At 54.3% G+C, this 21,265-nt stretch overlaps 7 protein-coding genes across 7 annotated transcripts in view; 3 read left to right on the top strand and 4 right to left on the bottom strand.

The window, feature by feature from the left end:
- Positions 1 to 210, bottom strand: part of GUITHDRAFT_160695 (hypothetical protein) — a gene marked incomplete at its 5' end in the record, with an annotated part of 1,269 nt that extends 1,059 nt beyond the window's left edge. The window contains one exon of the mRNA XM_005841468.1: positions 52 to 210. Coding sequence (XP_005841525.1) covers positions 52 to 210 — 159 coding nt within the window. The remainder of the gene's footprint in view (positions 1 to 51) is intronic.
- A 940-nt stretch (positions 211 to 1,150) lies between these two features.
- Positions 1,151 to 2,419, bottom strand: GUITHDRAFT_160696 (hypothetical protein; the record flags this gene model as incomplete). Its single annotated transcript, XM_005841469.1, has 6 exons — positions 1,151 to 1,324; positions 1,380 to 1,431; positions 1,488 to 1,916; positions 1,970 to 2,044; positions 2,104 to 2,182; positions 2,232 to 2,419. 6 exons carry the CDS (start codon positions 2,417 to 2,419, stop codon positions 1,254 to 1,256), a joined length of 894 nt encoding a protein of 297 aa, XP_005841526.1. The 3' UTR covers positions 1,151 to 1,253.
- A 2,115-nt stretch (positions 2,420 to 4,534) lies between these two features.
- Positions 4,535 to 6,145, top strand: GUITHDRAFT_100022 (hypothetical protein; the record flags this gene model as incomplete). The annotated part of the gene is made up of 8 exons (XM_005841470.1): positions 4,535 to 4,555; positions 4,869 to 4,930; positions 4,999 to 5,065; positions 5,112 to 5,258; positions 5,311 to 5,440; positions 5,487 to 5,509; positions 5,558 to 5,635; positions 5,777 to 6,145. The coding sequence occupies 8 exons, from the start codon at positions 4,535 to 4,537 to the stop codon at positions 6,143 to 6,145; spliced, it is 897 nt and encodes a 298-aa protein (XP_005841527.1).
- Positions 6,146 to 6,654: 509 nt separating this feature from the next.
- Positions 6,655 to 9,100, bottom strand: GUITHDRAFT_132251 (hypothetical protein; the record flags this gene model as incomplete). The annotated part of the gene is made up of 13 exons (XM_005841471.1): positions 6,655 to 6,792; positions 6,872 to 6,899; positions 7,062 to 7,147; positions 7,400 to 7,431; positions 7,687 to 7,763; positions 7,964 to 8,094; positions 8,146 to 8,220; positions 8,367 to 8,420; positions 8,468 to 8,596; positions 8,651 to 8,719; positions 8,766 to 8,831; positions 8,882 to 9,014; positions 9,054 to 9,100. The coding sequence occupies 13 exons, from the start codon at positions 9,098 to 9,100 to the stop codon at positions 6,655 to 6,657; spliced, it is 1,065 nt and encodes a 354-aa protein (XP_005841528.1).
- Positions 9,101 to 9,859: 759 nt separating this feature from the next.
- GUITHDRAFT_132252 (hypothetical protein) lies at positions 9,860 to 13,865 on the top strand (the record flags this gene model as incomplete). The annotated part of the gene is made up of 16 exons (XM_005841472.1): positions 9,860 to 11,257; positions 11,304 to 11,324; positions 11,468 to 11,647; positions 11,682 to 11,904; positions 11,966 to 12,025; positions 12,055 to 12,115; positions 12,254 to 12,288; positions 12,338 to 12,406; positions 12,458 to 12,526; positions 12,577 to 12,651; positions 12,696 to 12,839; positions 12,884 to 12,954; positions 13,182 to 13,253; positions 13,422 to 13,535; positions 13,628 to 13,729; positions 13,791 to 13,865. 16 exons carry the CDS (start codon positions 9,860 to 9,862, stop codon positions 13,863 to 13,865), a joined length of 2,769 nt encoding a protein of 922 aa, XP_005841529.1.
- A 1,888-nt stretch (positions 13,866 to 15,753) lies between these two features.
- Positions 15,754 to 16,366, top strand: GUITHDRAFT_150043 (hypothetical protein). Its single transcript, XM_005841473.1, has 2 exons — positions 15,754 to 15,866; positions 16,197 to 16,366. Exons 1-2 carry the CDS (start codon positions 15,765 to 15,767, stop codon positions 16,344 to 16,346), a joined length of 252 nt encoding a protein of 83 aa, XP_005841530.1. The 5' UTR covers positions 15,754 to 15,764; the 3' UTR covers positions 16,347 to 16,366.
- Positions 16,367 to 16,589: 223 nt separating this feature from the next.
- Positions 16,590 to 20,318, bottom strand: GUITHDRAFT_132253 (hypothetical protein; the record flags this gene model as incomplete). Its single annotated transcript, XM_005841474.1, has 23 exons — positions 16,590 to 16,685; positions 16,741 to 16,783; positions 16,832 to 16,893; positions 16,941 to 16,964; positions 17,095 to 17,180; positions 17,228 to 17,417; positions 17,520 to 17,549; positions 17,607 to 17,772; positions 17,818 to 17,963; positions 18,407 to 18,452; positions 18,503 to 18,699; positions 18,795 to 18,878; positions 18,922 to 19,029; positions 19,090 to 19,150; positions 19,195 to 19,275; positions 19,335 to 19,429; positions 19,481 to 19,552; positions 19,604 to 19,696; positions 19,745 to 19,803; positions 19,851 to 19,887; positions 19,937 to 19,988; positions 20,060 to 20,164; positions 20,260 to 20,318. The coding sequence occupies 23 exons, from the start codon at positions 20,316 to 20,318 to the stop codon at positions 16,590 to 16,592; spliced, it is 1,992 nt and encodes a 663-aa protein (XP_005841531.1).
- Positions 20,319 to 21,265: the final 947 nt, after the last annotated feature.

The raw sequence follows: 21,265 nt of genomic DNA on the forward strand, positions 1-21,265 counted from the left end.
CCTGCGCAGCAGGCAGACGTACGGGTGATCCTCGGGCTCCAGGTTGGCGACCTTCTCGACCACAATTTCCTTGGGGGTCGGGGAGGTGGCGTTGGTGTACAGTCTTGATCCCCCGAGATACAAGGCAGGGATGGAGCGCTCGAAGGCTCGAGACGCCTGGACGGTCTTGGCGAGGAGGCCGAGACGGATGTTTGCAAAAGCCAAGGACATGGTGTAGGATGTCGAAGGTGATGGTAGAGAAGCAGAGGAGGTGATGCAACAGGAAGGACGGTAGCTCAATCAAGCACACGCTAGGCGCAGCGGCTGCAGCGGAGGAGGACAGGGAAGATCAGGATAGAGGAAGCGGTAGGGGAGGAACTCCAAACCAGGTGAAGATGAGGGGGGGGGAGGGCGGGCTTAAGTAGTGGAGGAAGTGAAGGAAGGGGAGGAAGGGGAGGAAGATGACCCTTACGTATGTTATTAATTATGCACCTGCGGATGTCTTTACTCAAAGTTAAGTTAAAAATCAGTACGAGGACAATCAGGAGAGGATACGTCAGAGCTCAAGAAGGCGTGGTAGGTACCCTTGAGGCTCTTCAATGTAGTGATCCCTCAACGTGTCTCTATTATGCACCTACGTCAGGAGTCGAAGGGCTCGTACTGATCTTTAACTTAACTTTGAGTAAAAGAGTCAAAAAGGCGTGAGCTAGGATACTCTCGTCAGGGTCTCTTTTGTTGCTTGAAACTTTACTCAAAATTAAGTATAAATTGTTGAGTGAAATATTCTGACTTGTCTACACACTCAGTGACTGCCGAACGACGACGGCCGGGCCGGGCCGGGCCGGGCCGGGCCGGGCCGCCGCCGCCCAATTGAATCGGAAGCCTCGCGGCCCCGAACAAAAAGTCTGAGTCCGAGTGGCAGTGCTGGTAGGCTATCAACTTTACTATCAACCAGACTCCGCTCTTCAAAGCGGTAGAGGAGGCTTGACCCTGCCACGGACCGTGGCACCGTGACTGTCGCACCAGCCGTACATCTCAATAACTTGATCAGTAAAGCTAACCGAACTGACTGAGGGATTGAACAGCAAACTTGGCAGTACTTGACAGTCCGTTAACACTGAGTGACTGGTGAGTTCGGACCCTCAGTGAGATCAGTACGGTATTGCTCGTGGGTTTATTTACATGAGGTCTAAAGTTACACGGATAGACTTGTCTAGGTCATGGTACACCCAGGCACTCGAGCCTTGACTCGTGACTGGCGAGTGGCAGCGCCTCTATTTGGGGGCCTGGTTGAAGACGGTCTTGGCAACCTCGATGGCCTGCTTGTAGGTTTGCTCGCCCCAGACTGCCGGGCTCTCAGTCAGACAACCTCCACAACGCCCTCACTGCCAAACACTCACTGAGCTTGGAGTTCTCGAGCACCGCAAGCACTTCCTCCTGCGTAGCGCCGACCTGCCAGAGAAACCCCGTTAGACCACCCCGAGCAGCGACGAGATCCCGGAGCTCACGTTCAGCGCTCCCTGCACATGCGACGCGAGCTGCATGGGAACGTCTTGGCCGGAGAGCACAGACACCACGCAAAGCTCTCTCATCCTCAGAGGAAGGCATCCAGCGCGCCCAATCACACGGCCGTAGGCATGCTCGACCATGAACCGGTCCAGGAGGGGATGAAGATAGGCCATGCGGGCCCTCAGCTTCTGGTACTTCTCGCCGTAGATCATCGAGCACGCCTCATCCCCTGTGCACCCTCTCTCAGCAAACGCTCCTCCCGGGCTCCCACCCTCGCATGCAGCATCACCTCTGACGGCAAAGTAGTTGCCCTCATTGCTGTGCTCTTCCTGCCACTCGGGCGTGCGCTCGACGCCGACTTTCTGCACAGCTGCGAAGGCATTGATGGTCTTGGGGAAGCCAACGAGGCAGTTCAACTGAAGGATCGCCTGCCACAAACCTTGTCACCGCTCACACCCACCCGCTACAGCCGAGGTCACACCTCCATCCCAGCGGGGTGGCAGGACTTGGGCACGTACTTCCAGTCGCGAGCTACGTCTTTCAGCTTGCCAGCGCCCTGCCATGTCTCGGATCAGGAGACCGCTCCTTCATGCATCTGCATGCTCCTGCACTCACCGCGTTGGCAACAACCAAGGTCAGCACGCGCTCGTGGGGGAGAAGAGACTTGGGAGCTGCGGGCATCTGCGAGAGCCATCTGCAGGACAAGGTCAGGCCCTGCGATCCCGCGCAGCAGGCAGACGTACGGGTGATCCTCGGGCTCCAGGTTGGCGACCTTCTCGACCACAATTTCCTTGGGGGTCGGGGAGGTGGCGTTGGTGTACAGTCTTGATCCCCCGAGATACAAGGCAGGGATGGAGCGCTCGAAGGCTCGAGACGCCTGGACGGTCTTGGCGAGGAGGCCGAGACGGATGTTTGCAAAAGCCAAGGACATGGTGTAGGATGTCGAGGGTGATATTAGAGAAGCAGAGGAGGTGATGCAACAGGAAGGACGGTAGCTCAATCAAGCACACGCTAGGCGCAGCGGCTGCAGCGGAGGAGGACAGGGAAGATCAGGATAGAGGAAGCGGTAGGGGAGGAACTCCAAACCAGGTGAAGATGAGGGGGGGGGAGGGCGGGCTTAAGTAGTGAAGGAAGGGGACTCGTGCGGAGGTCCGCTTAACATCATCTTCCGTTTAGCTGTTTCGTTTGTCCTTGCGGACCCCCAGATTTACCATACACGTTTAACCAGGGGGTAGAGGTGGGGGTTCCTCATGCTGACATTGCTGATGCTGAGCCAAGTAAATCTGAAAAGAAGTGTTTTCGATCTTGAATACGTTTCTTTCTTTCTTGTTTCACTTACTCCAACAGTGTACCCATCAATCTACTACCCACCCTTTCTCACCGCAGGACCCCTGCATACCTCCATTCGCAGTGCCCTGTTACGCAGACCATTTGGCCTTTCTACTACCCCTCTTACATGTGAGCGTACGGTAGAAGGTACCGGTGGTTTGCAGCCCCAAGTACATATCGCGACGAAATGCAGTAAAGACAGGGGAGCTGATTGTCCCATGACCAAGGGGGTCATTTATGTAGGGGTGGTTTCAAAAGGTTCTACTAGGGTGGTGTTGTCACGGTTAAAAGATAACCTCGGCTATCACACCCCTACCTCTAATATGAATCATGCTACAAAGTAGAGGGTGGGGTCTTGAATTTGATCCGATATGGTTTCCGGGGAGTCAGGGAAGGAACGAAAAGAGGAGTTTTCAGAGAGACGTGGAGGAGACAGAGAGCCGTAGGTACGTGAATTTATCTGGCAAGACTGGGGGCCATGTTGGAGGGGGTAGCGATGCACCCCTCCTTTACAGTCTTTGCACCCGGTCCTCGCTAGGCGTCACGGCGCAGCGGCCTCCTTCCCGGCCCCGAGTCCGGTCCTCCGAGGCCCGGAAATTGGCACTGTGAGTGAAACCGATGAGTTCGAGAACTCACGGCACGGTGACCGGTGGTTCAACGGTTGTTCCTGGTAACATAGGGGGTGGTTCAAACTTCGGCGGTTCGGGTCCTCCGGCCGTCTCAAACCTCATTGAAACCGCGGGCCTGCCGCGTACCGTACGGTACGGTATATCCGGAGAGCGCCGGGGCCCCCGGCCGCCCGCCCGCCGACCGTGCCGTGCCGTACTGTAGTACCGGGTCACAGCCAAGTTGCCCGACGGTTCCCGACGAGCACCCCGTGACGGTCGGACTCTTAGCTCAAAGTTAAGTTAAAGATCACTAAGAGGACAATGACTCACCGTGCGTACACGTTGTCACTCACGGCACAAACTTTACTCAGTCGAAGCGGCTGAGGATAAGGCAAGCACAAACGTGACACGTATGAATCCGTACTGATCTTTAACTTAACTTTGAGTAAAAAATCAGTGCGCTGGCAAACACGTATCATGATTAGACTAGGGGTTTGAGTAAAGGAGTAACGGCGTACGGTCCGATCACCGGGTATCATAATTCCGGGTCCTCGGAGAACCCGGGTGACCCGGGCGGCCGGCGCCGCGACTCCCGGGCCGCCCGGAGGCTCGGACGCCGGGGCCGGGCCGCCGGGCCGCTCTGCGGGCCGGGCGCGGCGGCCCGCCGGGGCGCCCGGCCGCCGCCGGCCGCGTCATGGAAAAGAGACTGAGGCAAACGGTAACTTAGTAAAGACTCAGTCGCCAGGCCGGGGACTAAAAGATTGCAGCGATGCCATAAACCGTCCGTGGCGCGGCGGCTGTGGCGCGGCGGCTGTGCCGCGCGACATAACTTAAACTGTGCCTCGACTCATACTATCAAGGCATTATTCGTACTGATTTTTGACTTAACTTTGAGTAAACTGAGTGAAAAAGGGGACCCGGCGGACGGCGGTCGCGAGTCGGCGACTGAGTTGCCGCAGCAGCTCGGCCCGGCCGAGTCGCCTGCGGCCTGAGTCTCAGAGTCTCGTCGCCGAGTCCGGAGTCCGAGTCGGGCCCGGCTGGCCGGCTGGGTTGAAGGGCCTAGTCAAACCACAGCAGGGCGAAAGAAGCAAGAGGTTGGGCTACTCTACATGTCGACAGTGCGAGCGCAGGTGAGGGCAGCAGAGGAAGCACTCGTCCCTCCTTCCTCTTGATGGCAGCAGCAGCAGCAGTAAGGGTAGCGAAGGAAGGACTGAAGATTAGTTCAAGAAGGACCAAACCTAGCGAGAGATAGCAGGACAGCCTAAGTCGAGCAGTGCCGGCTTCTCCTCCTTACTGTCCCGCTGACTTTGGCTTCGCTCCCCCATGCAGGTTCATCGGGTGCTCGGTCTTCCCCAGGTGTCATCCTTCTCTTCTTGGCCTTCTCCTTCCTCCCTCTTTGTCTCCGTCTCTATTCAGAGTGGGGGTGAACGGCTTTGCCCCCAGGCGCACGTGCAGCCCTCCAAGACCCTGCAGTGCTCCATCGGTTTGTTGAAGTCTTCAAGGAGGTGGGGAGGACAAGTCCTGATGCTCCTCGTCTTCAATGTCTCCATGCGCATCTGAAATCTCAGCACAGGTCGGGTAATGGAGCTGCGAGCCGCCATGCTCTATTCAGCAAGAACGTCGGATGTACAACACAAGCTGTGATGTGCGAGATGTTTTTGAAGTCACTCTTACGGATTTCGACAGACGTTTGAAGAAGTCTTTGAGCTGCATGAAGCGTTTTGCACAGAAACAAATCAGATGGTCCCGTTGGATGACGGCAAGTTGAATCTGGTGGCACGAGTTTACGTCAACGACGTCACCGTGGAACCGAAGTGCGTAGGGGTGGCTGAAGTATTGACTTTTACCTGGTGGACGTCTACATTGCAGTGACTTGTACCGGCAGGTTCTTCTGACTGTTGGAACATCTGCTGAAGGTTTATGGTTGGAGCTGAAGGAGGAAGACACTAAGGGCCCAGAAGACCAACGTGGGGAGGGATGCTGTATCCAGCTCTCTGTGCTCTACGTCGCACAAGGTGTTGTACGTTGCATCGAGACTCCCCTGAACATGATGAACAGCAGGAGAAGTGCAGGATGGAAAGGAGGTGAGCAGACAATGCCTGAGAGTTGGAGGATGTGACGGGAACCTGAAGGATCCATGGGGGAGGATCTCAAGGCTGGAATCTGCTCTGCGGCAGTCTAACCAGGAGAACCTACGGCTGCGGGAAGAGGTTGAAAGGAGTGGAAGAGAGGAGAGGACATTTTGAGAAACAGCTCCTGCCTTGTTTCCCCTCAGTTTGACGATCTTCTCTGTCCTTGACTCTGCTCTCATTGGCGATGCTTCACATGTTGTTTCTTCCAGTGATTGGCAGGGATTTCTTGCAGATTACGAGGATGGCGGGGGAGCTTCACGACAAACAGGCGCGGCTGAAGGTCCTGCTGCCCCTGCTCGTGACTTTTCTGAGCGACCTCGTCAGAGTTTGGACGAGGAGCTGAAAGCGATGAGAGCGGAAGGAGGGAGGTCGAATGAAGTCCGGCGGGACATGAGAATCTCCGAGCTGGAGGCGAGCAGAGCACAGAGCTGCTCGGAGCAGCAGGGACTGACTGTCGACCTGCAGCGAGAGAACGAGAGTCTGAAGGAGCAACTGAAATTGAAAGGGCAGTTCAATCTCAACGGGGGATCGCAAGTTTCACATGTGAACTTCACGTTTCCTCATGCTAACTTTCAGCCTCCTGCCTGAATTTCTCTATCCCTTCTCTTTCCCTGCAACTGTCTTTCTCCCTCCTCTCCGCCTTCGTTCGCTTTCGCACTGTGCTGACACATTCTTGCCGGCAGCAGACTCTAGGTAAAGGAGCTGCGGAGGCGAGCTCTTTGATCCAGCACGTCCGGCGATCCTTCGAGAGCAGACGGCACGCCAAGGAGCAGCTTAAGGTGAAGATGGCAATGGTGGTGATGGAGATGATGACAATGGTGCTTGTTGTGATGGCAATGGTGGGTACGAAGATGATGATGATGGAGATGATGACGATGGAGATGGTGGTGGTAGTGGTGGTGACGGTTATGATGATGATGAGCAGGGGGTGGAGGAGAAGATTGTCGAGGCCATAGGAGTTCTCAAGGAATCTCAACGTTCAATCTCCGGATTTTCTTCTGCGGAGCAACGCAACCAGCTCGATCTTTGTTCTTGAATTTCTCCTCCTCGTGCATCTTCAACCATGTTTTATCCTCTTCTTCACATCCGATGCTTCTTCATCTCTCCTCGCTCTCTCCCTCCTCTCCTTGCACACGGTATCGAACTCCCACGATGGCTTGGTTAGCAAGTCGTCGGTACCCCTCGGCAGGGATTGGAGCTTGCAGCGAGTCCGTCAGGTTTCCCCTCAGGTAGAGCTGGGAACCAGTCATGTACTCCCTGCTCAATGGAGTCTCTTGCCTGCTTCAACGTTGTCCTTGTAAGAGCCGCCGATACCAGTGCGAACATCCCTTCGGCTCCGATGCTGAACAAAGGCAGAAAGTCCAAGGAGCGGAGGTGGAGGAAGAGGATTACCAGTCAGGAAAGTATCAAAGAGTAAGGGGAGAGGAGGGGGAGGAAGATGGGAGGAAGATGGGAGGAAACGCCAGCGGCAGGAGTGAGAGCAGAGGCAGGAGGAGCAGGGCACCTGTTGCTGTTCAGATGGAGGCTGGTAAGGGAGCTCGCGCCATTCCTCAACGCAGCTGCAAGCGCCTCCCCTCCTTCATCTCCGACCTGCAGCCTTTGGTCAAGCCAAAAAGCACAGCAGACCTTCTTTCCTCGTTGAAGTTGAGATTCAGTGCCGCCAGGTTCGGAGGAAAAGACGCCGCAAGGGCACGGGCGCCGTCGACATTGATGAGATTGCCTGATGTTGTACTTTCACCGCTCTTCTCCACCCTCCTCTCCCCCCTTCCCCCCCCCCCCTCCTCCCTCTCTCCCTCTTCCATCCTTTCTGCTCTCCGTCGCTGCCCGTTGACTCCTTGTTACCTCCGAGGGCGAGCACGCGGAGAGATGAGAGTCTGCGGGAGAGTCTCAGCAGTCGGGGCAGAGAGCAGGAGAAGTTGCCTGCAGATTCCTTCCGCCAGTGACGATGCTCCTGCGTCGGCTGATCGACAAGTGACAAGGAGACGAGGAGACGTTAGCGACAAGTAGAGTGAACGAAGAAGGGGATGGGGAGCCTGTCTTGCGACAGGAGGAGGGTTGCACATAAAGAGATGGGAGATGTCTCGCATGAGATGAAAGAGTTGGAGCGAGCAGTAACGTGCTCTCCTGACCGATGTGGTTGTCGCCGAGGTCGAGGTGGGTGAGGTGTTGAACTTTTGAGAGGGACTTCGCTAGCGACGTCGTCCCGCTACCAAGACGCGTCAGAACGATTAGGAGGGTCCCGACGGCCTCGCCTGTTCCTGAGGTAGTTGTAGGAGAGGTCGACCCTGCCGACAGTCTTTGAATGCTTGTCGAGAACTTGGTTGAGATGGTTCGTAAGAGAAGTCGAGATTCCGGTGTTCACCAGGGTGACCTCAGAGGCTCTCAGGACCGGTCCTTCATCCCAACCTTCCCACCTCTGTTACACTCCCTTCGGTCGCCGCCAGCAGGCTCTCGATGGCCTGCATGGAGGCTTGCTGATCGAACTGAGGGGTTTGCAGCATGGATGCGTTCTTGCGGTGAGCTATCCGGCTCCTCTCCTGCATGTTGCGATCAGCACAGCATGTAGACGAGGCAGAGCCGACAGGTACAGGAGTCTGCAGCAGGGCAAAGGTGGCAAGGTGCGCATTCCCGTCCTCGGACAAGGTCGAGTCATCCAGTCCTTCCTGTTGATCCACAACATCACAATCGTTTTCTGTTCATGTCGGCGACTGCATGTTCAAGATCGCACAAGGAAAGATTGGCGGGATGGTTCCTCCAACTCTCGCATCGGCTGACTTCTTGTAGTACAAGTCAGAGCAGCAAGGCATACCCTCCCTTGCCTTGTTTCTAGCTCCTCGACCCTGGCTCGAAGGGCTTGCACCTCCTGCGAGGAGTTGAGAACTTCCAAGTCTCGTTCTAAGTCTCTCACACCTTGTCCTTGTCCTGCAGCTGTGCTTCCAACGCTACGACGCGATCTTGCTCTCCCTCCGACCTGCCTGCTACCCTCCCACATCTCTCGTGGACCTGCAACAGCTTCTGCAACGCATCTCGATACTTCATCTGCTCCCACGTCGTCAGCAAACAGTCACGACTACAGCAGATAGATCTTCTCACTCCTTGCTCCACCGCGATCTTTAGATCTTCTTCCAACTCCTTGACCGAAGAGCGCTCACTCTCCAGGGCCTTCAAGACAGTCATCACCGTCCCATTTAGCGATGACCCGACGGACCTTCATCAACAGCTCGTTCTTCCTCTCCAGCATCTCAACCTTAGTTTCCAGAGCCTCGACCTTCTCCTGCTCAGTAAGGATCAATCCCTTCCCCCTCCTGTCAGACGTCCTTGTACCATGTGATGGCTGAGGCCCCGAGAGCTACCGGTCTCGCTGCCCACAATCATTCTCATCGCACTTATCTGCTGCTCGAAAGCTTTCTTGTCGTCATTCCTGGCTTGTATAATCTGCTGGTAGGCCTGGAAAGAGCTGAGAAACCGTAGAGAAGAGTTTGTGATAAGACCACACCTTGAGAAGTTCAGTATACTTCGAGTGTAGATCGATAGCCTCGACATCCTGGAGGCTGTTGCGTATCAGTAGCTGGAAGGCTTTCCCCAACATGATCTTCTCTCCTCTCCCCTTCTCTGGCGTCCTCGTCTCAATTTCCTTCTCTTCTCTGTCGTCCTAAACTCTTTTTCTTCTCAATATGCATCCCTTCTTTGATGCCGTTTGCACATATTCTCGTCTCCACCTTTCCCTTCATTTTCTCTCCTCTCCTCTCCTCTCCTCTCCTCTCCTCTCCTCTCCTCTCCTCTTCATTCCTCCTACCTCTGCACATAGATTCCATTCGTGACGAAGACGCTCATTTTGGGCCGAAAAGTTTTGACGTTGGTAGTCAAACAGTTGACCAATACTAGCTTTTGACCTGGTGTTGCCCGTCAATGATTCTACAAAGGACCCCGGGGTACCCCGTTGATAAAGTCTTATAACCCCCTCCATCGACCAGAATAAGATTACTAGCATTTCTGCATTGCACACACAGGCATTTGGCTGCGAGTTTGTTGATCCTGTCAACCACCATGGCTATGCGGCTGGAGGGGGAAGGACAATGGGAAGGATGGGCAGAGAGGGAGCGAGGAGGAGCGAGGAGGAGCGAGGAGGAGAGAGGAGGAGAGAGGAGGAGAGAGGAGGAGAGAGGAGGAGATGATTGAGATGAAGAGGGGAGAAACGATGAACACAGACAAATGTGGACGGTGGATGGACCGAGACAGGTCGCGGAATGAGCTGGCACTTGCTGTGCTATCCTGAAAGCGACAAGATCAGCTGAAGGAAAGATGTCAAGGGCAGGAGGAGAGCTCGCAAACCCCTCAAGGTCTCTAGATGTGGATGCTGTTGTCACCTCAAGATCGAACTCGAGGGCCTCAGCTCGTTCTACCCCACTCTCAAAGAACGATCCGCATTTCGCCTCCAGGTTTGAGCGACTTGACAGCCCAAGTCAAAGTGAAGACTCCGGCAAGCAGAGCAAGAATGTGAGGAATGCTTCAGAAGACAGGATCATGTTGAAGAAGTTTTTGTCTGATGAGCCCAAGAAGATAGCTGATGAGCACAGAGACAAGAAGTCATTACAAGGAAGGGAGAAAGTGAACGAGCTGATCGCAACAGCATCCTGGTCGGCCATGGAAGGGATCGGCATGCTGTTTCGTGGGGCTGCAAGTGAAGATACGATCAGAGGATGGAAGGACATTGCGAAGAGGAGCTATGTCCGACAGGGGATACTTAACGCCACACGCAAGACAGTGGACAGATCTTACCTGCTGCAGATCCCAAACGTCCACGCGTCTCAAGATCAGCTTGTCAAGACCATCGAGAGCATCTCGAGCTTCATCTACGACCTCGACCACTTGATCAAGGTCGGGCCCCTTCACCGCCGCCGGGTCGTGGAGCTCGGAGGCGTGGCGGTGCTGGTTTCGACCTGTCCTTTCATACAGGATGAAGAGCTACTGCTGCGATGCGTCAGGAGCCTGGCGAACTTGTCTTTGGACTCGGAGACGCGGAGGCTGATGGTGCTAGAGGACAGCGGGTGCCTGAAGGTGCTTGCCGACGTCATCTGTGCCCCCCACCGCCCAGATGTTCTTGAGAGCTGCTTGAGAGCATTTTACCTCCTAGCAAGCGAGGAGGAAGCAGGGAGGCAGATGGTTGGTCTTGGAGCCCTCAACGCCGCATGCACCCTGTGCGCCAAGGTCGGGTCGAGACACCTTGGGGTCCTGCGAGGGGCGTGTGCGCTGCTGTCAAGGCTTGCGAGGGACGCAGCGTGTCTGGAGGCGATGACGAGCAAGGGCAATCAACTGCTGAACGCTCTCTTCCGTGTTGTGAGGATCTGCCCTGATGCTCTGGTATGCGGTGCAGCTTGCATCGTTCTCTCAGCTGTATGCAAGGGGCCGAATCGGATCCTTATGGGACGACACAAGAACCTCGACGCCCTCGTGCTGATGCTGGAGCGGGAAGTGCTTCCCGACGCCTCCATGTTCCAGGAGGGCGACTCTGCTTCCCAGTCCACCTTCTCGAGGAGGCTGTCGGGCTTCAACCACCTTGTTCCAGCCTGCACTCTGATCACTCAGCTCAGCGTCGTGCAGGAGAATCGAAACAGATTCATCTCGTTGGGAATCGCACACCCACTTATCGCCCTCATCCTGTCGAGGCTGAATGACAAGGAGTCATCCGAGGCTGCCAAGGTGAGTCTCTATGACCTGCACCTTCCCTTGTGACGGCAGTCGGCAGTCTGCGATCAAGAGCATTGAGGTGGACGAGAAGCTTCGTCAGCTGATCTTGTTCGGGGGGGGGGGGGGGGGATAGGGGAGGAGGAGGAGGTGGAGGAGGAGGAGGAGGGACGGGGGCTAGGCGGGGTTTAGCTCTGGGCCAGATGATGACTATTTGCTGTGCAGGACAGTAGCGGAGTACATATCGCAGACTCTGAACCTGTCGGCCAACTCCTCGCTCGGTTGCTCTACTTCCTCTCCTTCTTCCCTTCAGTGACTCAGAGCAATCCCAGGGAGCTCCAGCGCGCAGTCCCTCAGCGCTCCATCGCTCGCCAGGAAGCTTGCGGGCAAGACGCAGGAGCACTGGTCCGATATCCTCCTGCGCATGTTGAGCCTGCAGGAGGCGGAGGAGCTGAAGCTCCGACCCAATGTGGTCCAGCTGCTGAATCGATATTTGTTCGATCAGAACCATCTACGGCAGCAGGTCTTCACTGCGCTTCCTTCCGTGTTTGGATGCTCTGAGAGAACTTACCTCGGCCAGCAACAGCAGGTGCTCAAGGACGATGCGGATAAGGAGGATGAAGAGTTGTTCAGGGTCCCTCCCCCTCCCCCCCCTCGTCCAGGTTGGACTCACTACTGCTTTCCCCCCCCCCCCCCCGCCGGCATCGTAACCTTCATCGACAGATCACGGGACTGTGAAGGCCCCGACACCTTTGGAGCCACCTTCGCTTCCTGCTACTCCCTGTGAGCCTGTTGCATCGATGCTGTTGCAGTCCAGGTCACTCGACACTGCAGCAAACTTCCTCTTGAGCTCTGCAAAAGCCCCGACGCCCAGTGAGGTCGAATCGAAACCTCAGACACCACGTGAGGACGAGGACGAGAACGAGGAGGAGGAGGAGGAGGAGGAGGAGGAGGAGGAGGAGGCTGATTATGGATAGGCCTGTTGGACTACGCTACAAAAATTGCGCCAAGCCCGAGTGAGGCGAGCTCAGTAGCTCAAACTCCAGGTGAGGAGCTGAGATGTCAACGTAGAGTTCTGCTCCTGATTCCGCCTAGACCTCGACGATTGGGCGGTGGCAGTAGCAGCGACGCCCCTCGAGCCTCTCTCCCTCCCTCATTCCCCAGGTACTCGGAGGAAGCTCTGCAGCCTTGACCAATGGTTCTCTTCCCCTGTAGCGCCTGAGGACTGGAATGCCGTCACTGCCGACTCTCCTGCTGAGCCCGAGTCTGCTCCTTACACACCAGGTTCGTTGCTGGACTGACTGCTAGGAGGGCTGAGTTGACGATTACGTTAGTCATGGGGTCGCGAGACTTTCTTATGGATCGTGCCAAGTCACCCGGCGAAGTTTTCTCAGCTCCCGTCACTCCCGGTCATGCTCCCTGCTTCCTTCATCGCCTGACAACCCGCTGGCAGACGTGCAGGACTGGATGGCCATCTTGGCTCCTACTCCGCCGCCTGTTCGCTCGCATCCTCGAACGCCAGGTGGACTTGCTCGATCGCAGCAGCTCGTGATAGTGATGGCAGCTGTGGTGCGATCGGGAGGGAAGCCCTTGTCAGGTCAGCAAGCGGTCGAGAGGGGACAGTCCTGACGATGTTGGCAGCTGACGCGAAAGCGTCTGAGGCCATCAGGGAGATGGAGGGCGTGGCGCTGCCTTCGATGTCACTGGAGAAAGTGAGGACGCAGCAGCAGCAGGAGAAGCAGTGAGAGAGAGAGAAGGTTTCAAGGGACATCTCTCATGTGTTGGTTTATCTACATCGACCCCTCTCTCACTTGGTTGGCCTTGCGATCGTGTTGAGCGCGCTTCGTCCCATCTTGTCTCGCACGATTTTCTCGAGCGTGATCTTCTTGTACATGCCGACGCGTGCTGTGCTGTTTCTCCGCACCAGCTCGTTCTGCAGGCTGAAGGTCGAAGACCTCCGGAAGCTGCCGCGGGGGCTGGCGACGGGACTCTCCTCCACAGAGCGGATCAAGTAGAGGATCCAACCCATGAGGCTGTCAGAGTTGGCAAGCTGTAAGACGTTCCTTGAGTTCTCCGAGGACCTCGGGGAGACGGGAGCATCGCCTCGGCTCTGAGACTCCTTCTGAACCATTGCCTCCACCCACTCCTGAAACTTCTGCCCGACCTTGTTCTCCGTCAGGAGATCCATCGGCCACAGAGGCCGCCTGCTCCTAGACTGATCGTCGTCCCGCCTGATGCTAGTGTACATGGCCAGCGCCCGGGAGTCCCAACCTTGCAGAACCTGCCGATAGAGGTCAGAAGGGTCGAGGAGGGTTGGAGGGGGCAGACCTCGTGCACGTACTTCTCCTGTGCCTCCTTCATCTCCGTCATCCTCAACTCTCGTAGGAACTGAGACCACATGGCTCGGGCCTGGGACAGCAGCTCGTTGTAGACCTGGGCAGCAAGGTGCTCGTGAACGGCCTCGGGCAGCTCGAAGAAGCAGAAGAGGTCCTGCATGACCCTCCAGGCCTCCGAGTGCCTGACGTTCACTGAGTGCACGTCCCGGCAGAGCCGGACGAACTCGTTGCAGACTCTCTCCAGCGATGCTCCTATCCACAGGGGCACCTTGGGAAACATCCGGTGATAGTTGTTGCGCTGCTGCCCATGGTAAAGCTTGTTCGCCTCCTCTTGCCCGATGAACTTGATCTCTGCGATGGGGCTAGAAGGGAACAGCACAGAAAGCGACTTGTTCATGGTCTTGAGGATGAGGTTGTAGTAATGCTCTCGGAATAGCCGAAAGACAAGGTCTTTCCGCAGTTGACTTCGAATGACTGAGTTGCGGAACATCCGTTGGCAGTAGACGACTTTCGCCTTGAAGTCCTTGATGGTGCCAATGACTCTTCTCTTGTGCTGGAGTTGTAAGAGCAGATGTTTGATGATGATGGCGGGCTTGTTCCACAGACTGCAATAACTCCTGAAGTGCCGTCTCAATAAGAACCTTGCAACGCATCTGTAGAATGTCTTCTCTGGGGAGAGTTCCATCCTGTTTTCAAAACTCCAGCGGATGATAGAGAAGATGGAGTTGTGCTTCAGATTGTGCAGCCTGTGCTCGTAGTTTTCACTTCGTCGGAGTCTGAACAAACGGGCAACTTTCTGCACATTACGTCTTACGTTGACAATCTGACCGAAGCGTCTTTCTCGCATGTGATGTTCTCGTATCAGCATTTCTGAGCAACTCTGGGAGAAGTTTGCTAAGATCACGAGCGTCAACCATCTCTTCTGCTCCATCTCGATACGGTTGTGAATTTCAGTCTCCTGAGGCTTGACATATGACTTGCTATGCTTCACCATGAAAGAATGTATGGTTCGCTCCCATTGCTCTGCTCAAAGTCAGGGAATCGACGCACGCAATGTATAGAGCACCTCTCTTCAAAGCTTGCGCCTTCGCGTACGTTTCTTCGACTCTTTGTTGACGTTCTGCTGCATGTCTTTGCAAAGTCTTTGTATAAATCCTGGGACTAAAAACCTCGAGATTTTTCGTGTTTTCTCGCACAATATCTCTTGCCTTTCGATGAAGAACATGAGCAAACGAGCAAACAGAAGCTTCATCACAGCTCACCTCGATCGGCCTCGAGCTTGGACGTAAGTTCACGAGTTGCAGATGAAAGTCCAGAGATCTTCTCTTCTTGGGTTGCGAGAGGACAGCAAGTCTGGGGGACATGAGCTGCTTGTCATGCGCCAGAAACTTCCTGTCGTTGCTGGAAGAATCGCGACGAGAGGTGGCGGGTCGGAGGGCATGCTCGTGATCTGAAGATTTGGATGGCTTGCCCTCTGAGCGGTCAATGATCACGTCTCTTCCTCCGGCTAAGTACCGCGCTACTGAGGGGGGCATGGGGCGCTCATACTTGCGAAGGAGAGGGTTGTACCCCAGGATCTTTCCTTCGTCCTTCGCCTCCACGGAGGACTTTGTCTTGCTCCTCATCTTCTCCAACCTCGCGATGTTCTTGCTCGTGGCCGAGAGATCTTTCAATCCGGTCAGAACCGCACGAGGTGTCCTCAATTCGTCGGAGGACGCCAGCAGAGCTCGCACGTCAGGCATGCGGTCGAGACTTCTTTCCTCGCCCCCTCGGTCTTCTGGTGTAACTGAGTCCTCATGCTGACTGTCCTGAGTGTTGCCGTTCTCTTTCCTCCTGCTCTCGCTCTTCGACCAACTGCTTGCCGTTCCTGGCCGAGTGAAAGTTGAGTTGGACATCACCATCATTCACAGCAAGCGAGGCTTCAGCCGTAGAAGACTCACTGGTAGTAGCTTCAACCCGCAAGCTCACTCACTCACTAGAAGTCGCAAGCTTTTCTCCTGCTCTCCTCACTTGTGCAGCACCAGCCGGCATGGAAAGTACGCCTGAACACAACGGTCAGTAACTAGTTAAGTAAAAAACGAGCCCGGGCCGGCGGGCGGCAGCCGGACCGGGCCGGGTCAGCCGCAGGCCGGTTCAGTTGAATGATGTGTACGGGGATGAGGGGTTACAGCAGGCGAAGGGACAGAATGCTGGAAGCGCTGTGGCAGTACTTCCACAAGCTGGACGGGAACGTGTGCCTGCAATGGACTGTTCCCCATCCGGCTAGACCCAACAACCAGTTTGTACAGGTACGTGTCGAGCAGTGGAAGAGAGAGGAGAGAGTAGACGGGAGGGAGGCTGGGGAAGAACGGTAGGAGACCATAGGTGGTGAGAGAGGGTTGTGGAGTAGGGCAGTTAGGAGGTGCCAAGGTGAAGGGAGTGGATAGAAGTGATTGAAATTAAGCACTCACAGATGAAATGTAGGGAGGTTATGGAGGAAGGACTTAGAAGGGGGGCGGGGGGGCGGGGGGCAATGAAGAAAGACACTTTGATTAGATGTTCAGAAGGAATGTGACAAGCGCTAGAGCTGAAGATATAACAACATCGCTTGTTCCCTGGTCTGACAAGAGACTTTACAGTTCATGAATCAAGATTATGTTGGTCAGTCCAAAGGAAGATGCAGCACGGCAGGGTTCGACAAGAACGAGCTCAAATTCTCTGCTTATGTGAAGCAGCCAAACCCCTTTCAACCTAAGGAAGAGCAAGATCCTGAGGTACATTTAGCATAGAATAAACAAAGAATATACAGTGATGCACTTGATGTTGATATCTTGACACTTGATGTTGATCTTTTGACACTTGATGTTGATCTCTTGACATGTTCAAGATAAGTTCTCTTGACATGTTCTAGATAAGTTCTCACTGCACTTTCTTGCACAACTGTTACACTGCAAGGGAGTCCTAGTTACTTTTAAATTCATGTATTATACACAGCAAGTCAATGCAGGATGGCAAGTTGTGAGGGAAAGGGATCATCGTGCCCAGGAAGGAATCAACTCAGTCGTCTCCAGGCGACGAGTGCATGAAAGATCAGTTGTCTTAACCGAAATAGGATTCATGGCCAGCGGCTGCACAGGAAAAGGGAGTAAGAATTCGTTATCAAAATGGATGCAGAAGAATCACATGAGTGGAGATGCCTCGGGAGATAGCGGTCAAGCCGAATGTGCTTGAGGTCAATCAGCGATCAAGGATGAGAGGAAAAGTGAATTGTCACCTCCCGTGGGTCAAGACAGCGTCCGCAGCCTCGGCCATCATGAACCAGTCGAGCAGGGCGAGCTGAAAGACTGTGAGGAGGCAGCGATACTTGATACGAGCAGTCACACCTCCCATGGCGACCTCAACGACCCCTGCAGGCTCGAGTGAAGGAAGCACAACCTCCTGCTGGCCTCTCCCTCCAACTTCCTCCGGAGGCTCTCAAGCCGCTGCCCCGTCATCCTTGAGCGGTGCAGGGGCCAAGACAAGCAGCACAAGCAGCACCTGAGGGTCATCTGTCGAGACGTAGACTGTTGTCAGGTTGCTCGTAGCGATGCGCAACGTCAGGCAGGTCATGAACGTCATGTCGCCTGCCGGTGCTCGTCACATCCACCAGCGCCAAAGGCTTCTGAGTTACCGTCATTGTCGAGATACGAGTAGCTGTCGACCTGCTGTCCCTCCTCCACCAGCGCTGCTCCGGCGTGCGATCTCGTTCCCGTGCGCAGCGCAACACCGAGGAAAGGGATGGAAGAACCCTGCCCTTTCTTCCAACATGCAGCAGCGCTCTGCTTCAGGTCGTCCATGGCGGCGGATATCTTCCCTGCTGCCTGTCAGGGGATGTGGTGAGGACGGTCAACATGCTCACTGGAAGGTTGTAGCAGGGACTTGAGAACACACCCAGCGACCCTCATCGAGTCAGACGCATCGACCTTGCAAAGTCGTGCAGCCCACTGGTAATCCTGGAAAGAGATTTCAACTCCAATTCCCCCCCCCCCCCCCCCCCCCCGACTCTCTACCCTCGCTCCATCCTTGCTCTGTCCAGTCCCCTCCCCTTCAACTTGTCCGTCCTTGCTAACTGCTCCTGCTCGAACCTCTAAGGTGCCGAGAGCGAGTAGGAACGATCCAAGGCTCTGGTACCAGACCACGGAAGGGCCGCCGACTCGCTTGTCCCCATCATGCAGCCTGCAATCGCGTCATCCAGAAGCCTTCCTGCTACCGGCCTGTCACCTGGACCCGTGAAAGCTGCACTCTGTCCCTTCCCCACACGTCAGCAGAAGTTTCCCTAGCCTAGAAAGGCCGTCAGCTGACAGCGACGCTGCTCGAGGAGCCTCGCCTTGTGAAAAGGGGCATCGGAGTTCTGAGAAGCAGGGTGCCTGCCAGAGGTTCACTGTAAGAAGCACAACATGGCAGGACGCACTTGATCGCGCATCATACAACCACTGAGATGAAGAACAGTTACACAACTTCTCTTCGTTAGTTGTCTTGGTCGCCCGGATCGCGGCATCATCGCACATAAAGTCGTTTGTGCCCTCTAGAGGGTCTTTGCAAGCTTCAACCATTCTGTCCCAAGGTCGAGCCATTCCTAGGCGTTCAAGTTGATTCCAGTCCCAAAAGATTGGGAGAGGAGCGAACCCCGCCGTCAGATTAGGAGACCCTGACCAGTCAAGGACGAGGAAACGCTTCATGCATAGTTACAATGAAAGAAGACGACGGGGAAAAGGAGGGGAAGTATCGAAAGAGGGAGATGGGGGGAGAGGGGGGAAGGAAAGGCGGGGATTTGATGGAGAAAGAGGGAAGGAGGGAGAAAGAAAATCACCTCAGTGTGCATGGCAAACAACAACACAGAGGAAAGGACGAGAGCTCTGCAGTACAAGGTGTAAACTGCAAAAGGGAGGAGAGAAGGGATTCAAACCTGTTACCCCATCCTTCTGCTCCTGGCGTGTAGACGAGGAAACGAGTTTGGGTGAGTCTATTGTGACCTTCCCGTCTCCATTCCTTGATCTGCGACAGCTGCCGACATGATGGGTCTGAGTGGTGCACGGGATTGCTGGAGGGATCAAACCTGCCATTGTTGATATCTGCGTATCGAGGAAGCCATGTCCGAGGATGCTGCAACCCAAGGAGGCACGTTGGTCTATTGAGGACGTAGCAAAGTCAATCATGCAAGATTCGTTTGAGGGGATGATGCAGTTGCAAGGTCATACCAAAATCTGCGGGTTGTCTTTCTCCGTGGTGATCTTCAAGAGAGATTTTTCGTGGAACAACCGCATTGCAGTGTTCATGCAAACCTGCAAAATAGATGAAAGACAGGATACATCGCAAGATAGATACCTCCGCAAAGACCACTTTCCTGCTACCATTCCATCTAGAAAGCCTTGAAAACAATTTCCCCAGCAAGTACCATACAGCATCTGACTCTACCTCATGGCTCAACAAATTCTTGATTGCGAATCAATCAGTTGGAGAAACAGATCAGATGTTCATCGGGATGTTGACTACCTTAGAATGATGAGTCAACGACTTGTAGAACTCGTCCGTTTGAGCGTTTGTCATTTCTGTGCTATCAAACATGCCGTCATTGCAAGCATTGTTGCGAAAACTTACTTGTGCTGCAGACTGATTGCAATGAGATATAGATATCTTGCACGATTCAGCTCTTGTACTCTTGATGCTTCGCAAGATTCGCTTCAACAACACACGAAATCTCAACTATCACCAAAAGATCGACAGAAAACACTCCTCACCAACAATCATTTTCCAGACCGCCAATCGCAATCTCCAGATTCTGCACAGCATCTTTTGTTCGCCCTTCAGACAGCTGTGAGTTTCCCAGAAGCACCTGCACATCTTTTGACATGTCTGACTCCACAAGCACGGACTCCGAACCCACCAGCAGCGACCAGTGGCTGGGATCCAACCGGAGAGCTTCCTCGTAGACATGCGATGACAGGCTGATTCTCTTCTGTCCGCGTGTTCATCATGCAAGCATGATCAAGACACGCCAGGGGCTGACCTGAGCTATCCTCTCTGCTCGCACTAAATTCGCCTTGCGAATCATCTCCATCACCCTCGATCTTGCAATAGAGATTCCCATGGCGGCGGCTATCTGCAGAGACCATGTGAACGGAGCAGTCCAGACAAACGTAGCTATGACCTGCTTCAACTCCTCTATATCAGCACATATCGTCTCCCCTTCTACCGGATTCTTTCCCCCTGTTCCCTGTTCAGTCAACTTCAACAAAGCGGTGCTCTTGTTCTACCTGCAAAAAGAACTTTTGAAGCCACTTCGATGATGGCCTGAGAAAGAAGTTCAGTAGGGAACAGCATACGATAATGGCACAATCACATTCGGATGCGTGCGAGGGAAGTCAAGAATCACAAATTGATCCAGCAAATCTCTTGAAGCAAGTGAGAATCAGCGAGCAAGAAGGGTTCGTTCCTTGATGGTGAGAAACTAGCGCAACTTTACCTGTCAAGAACAAACTTGTTCTCCGTCAAGCAGCTTGGTAGTAGCGCATAAGTATTGTCGACGAGCGTAGGTAGCAGGAAACAAAGGCAAACAGCCCAGCAGAAGCTGTTCCCACTTTGGCAATTAGAAGAGGGATCATACTGGAAAGAGCGAAAGGACCCAAAAGAACAAAACAAGAGGAGGAGGCAGGAAATAGTTACCTTCCTCGATGGACAATAAAGATTCGAATGTTCTCCTTCAGGTTGGGTTTGTTCAGCATGCTCGCCGCCGCCGCCGCCGCCTGCTCAACCTACGCTCGGACTACCCGACAGGCATGTTTTGACTTCGGGAATGAGGGGGATGAATGGGATGGGACTGAGTGGAGATGAGGCTTGTGAACTGGGATAGACAAAAAAGGTTACAGGGGTGAGTTCAAAGATGGGGGGTGGGGTGAACACAATCTTGATAAATGAGGGGTGATTTCATAGCATGTCTTATGGAAAATATGGGGTGATGTTTTAAAGGGGTGGGTACCAAAGATCCTCGCTTCAGTTAGCCGTCCATTTTTTTGTAGTCCGCTCGGTTGATCAACCATGCGAGGAAAAGCGCAAGAGCGTTGGAGAGAAGAGAGAGGAGGGAGGGAGGATGAGAGAGCAGGCAGGAATGATTGAGCGAGGAGGGCAGTGAGAGACGGGCACCATACAGAGATGGAGAACGAATGAGTCGCAAAGAGGAGATGAATGGAGAGGACGGGGTGGGTGGACGGTGATTCATGAATATCGACAGCGAAGACTTGGTGGGTGATAGGAAGATCGAAGAAAGAGGGGAGGGGAGGCGACAGTTGCCAAACGTGAAAATTTAACAATGCTAAACGAAAAGCGAAGAAAATGCGAGAGTTCGAGGGAAGAAAGAAACTCACAACTGCTTGCGATTGCATTATACAGCATGCGTTGACGAGACAAACTGAAAAATTATTGTTCTCCAACCGCAAATAGCAGCCTGATGAGGCAATGTTTGACGTTGAGTTGTGGGTGAGGAAAGGGGGTCCTGATATGTAAGATCTTACCTTTGTCAATCATCCATTATCAACAATCTTCGATGCATCAACTTCTTTTTGAGGTGTTTGTTGCCCTCCTCCACCACTTGTTGTTCATTCAAGTGTGTTGATTGATAAGAGCGCTTCATTGTGTCTTTATTTCATTGTTGCTCCTTATTTGAGGAGAACCT

This window comes from Guillardia theta, assembly GCF_000315625.1.
Source record: "Guillardia theta CCMP2712 unplaced genomic scaffold GUITHscaffold_3, whole genome shotgun sequence".
Classification (NCBI taxonomy): Eukaryota; class Cryptophyceae; order Pyrenomonadales; family Geminigeraceae; genus Guillardia; species Guillardia theta.

Excerpts from the sequence above, each read along its gene's own strand:
- GUITHDRAFT_150043 (XM_005841473.1), top strand. The coding sequence starts at position 15,765 with ATGCTGGAAGCGCTGTGGCAGTACTTCCACAAGCTGGACGGGAACGTG. Across the intron at positions 15,867-16,196 it reads CCAACAACCAGTTTGTACAG|TTCATGAATCAAGATTATGT; the intron begins GTACGTGTCGAG and ends GAGACTTTACAG.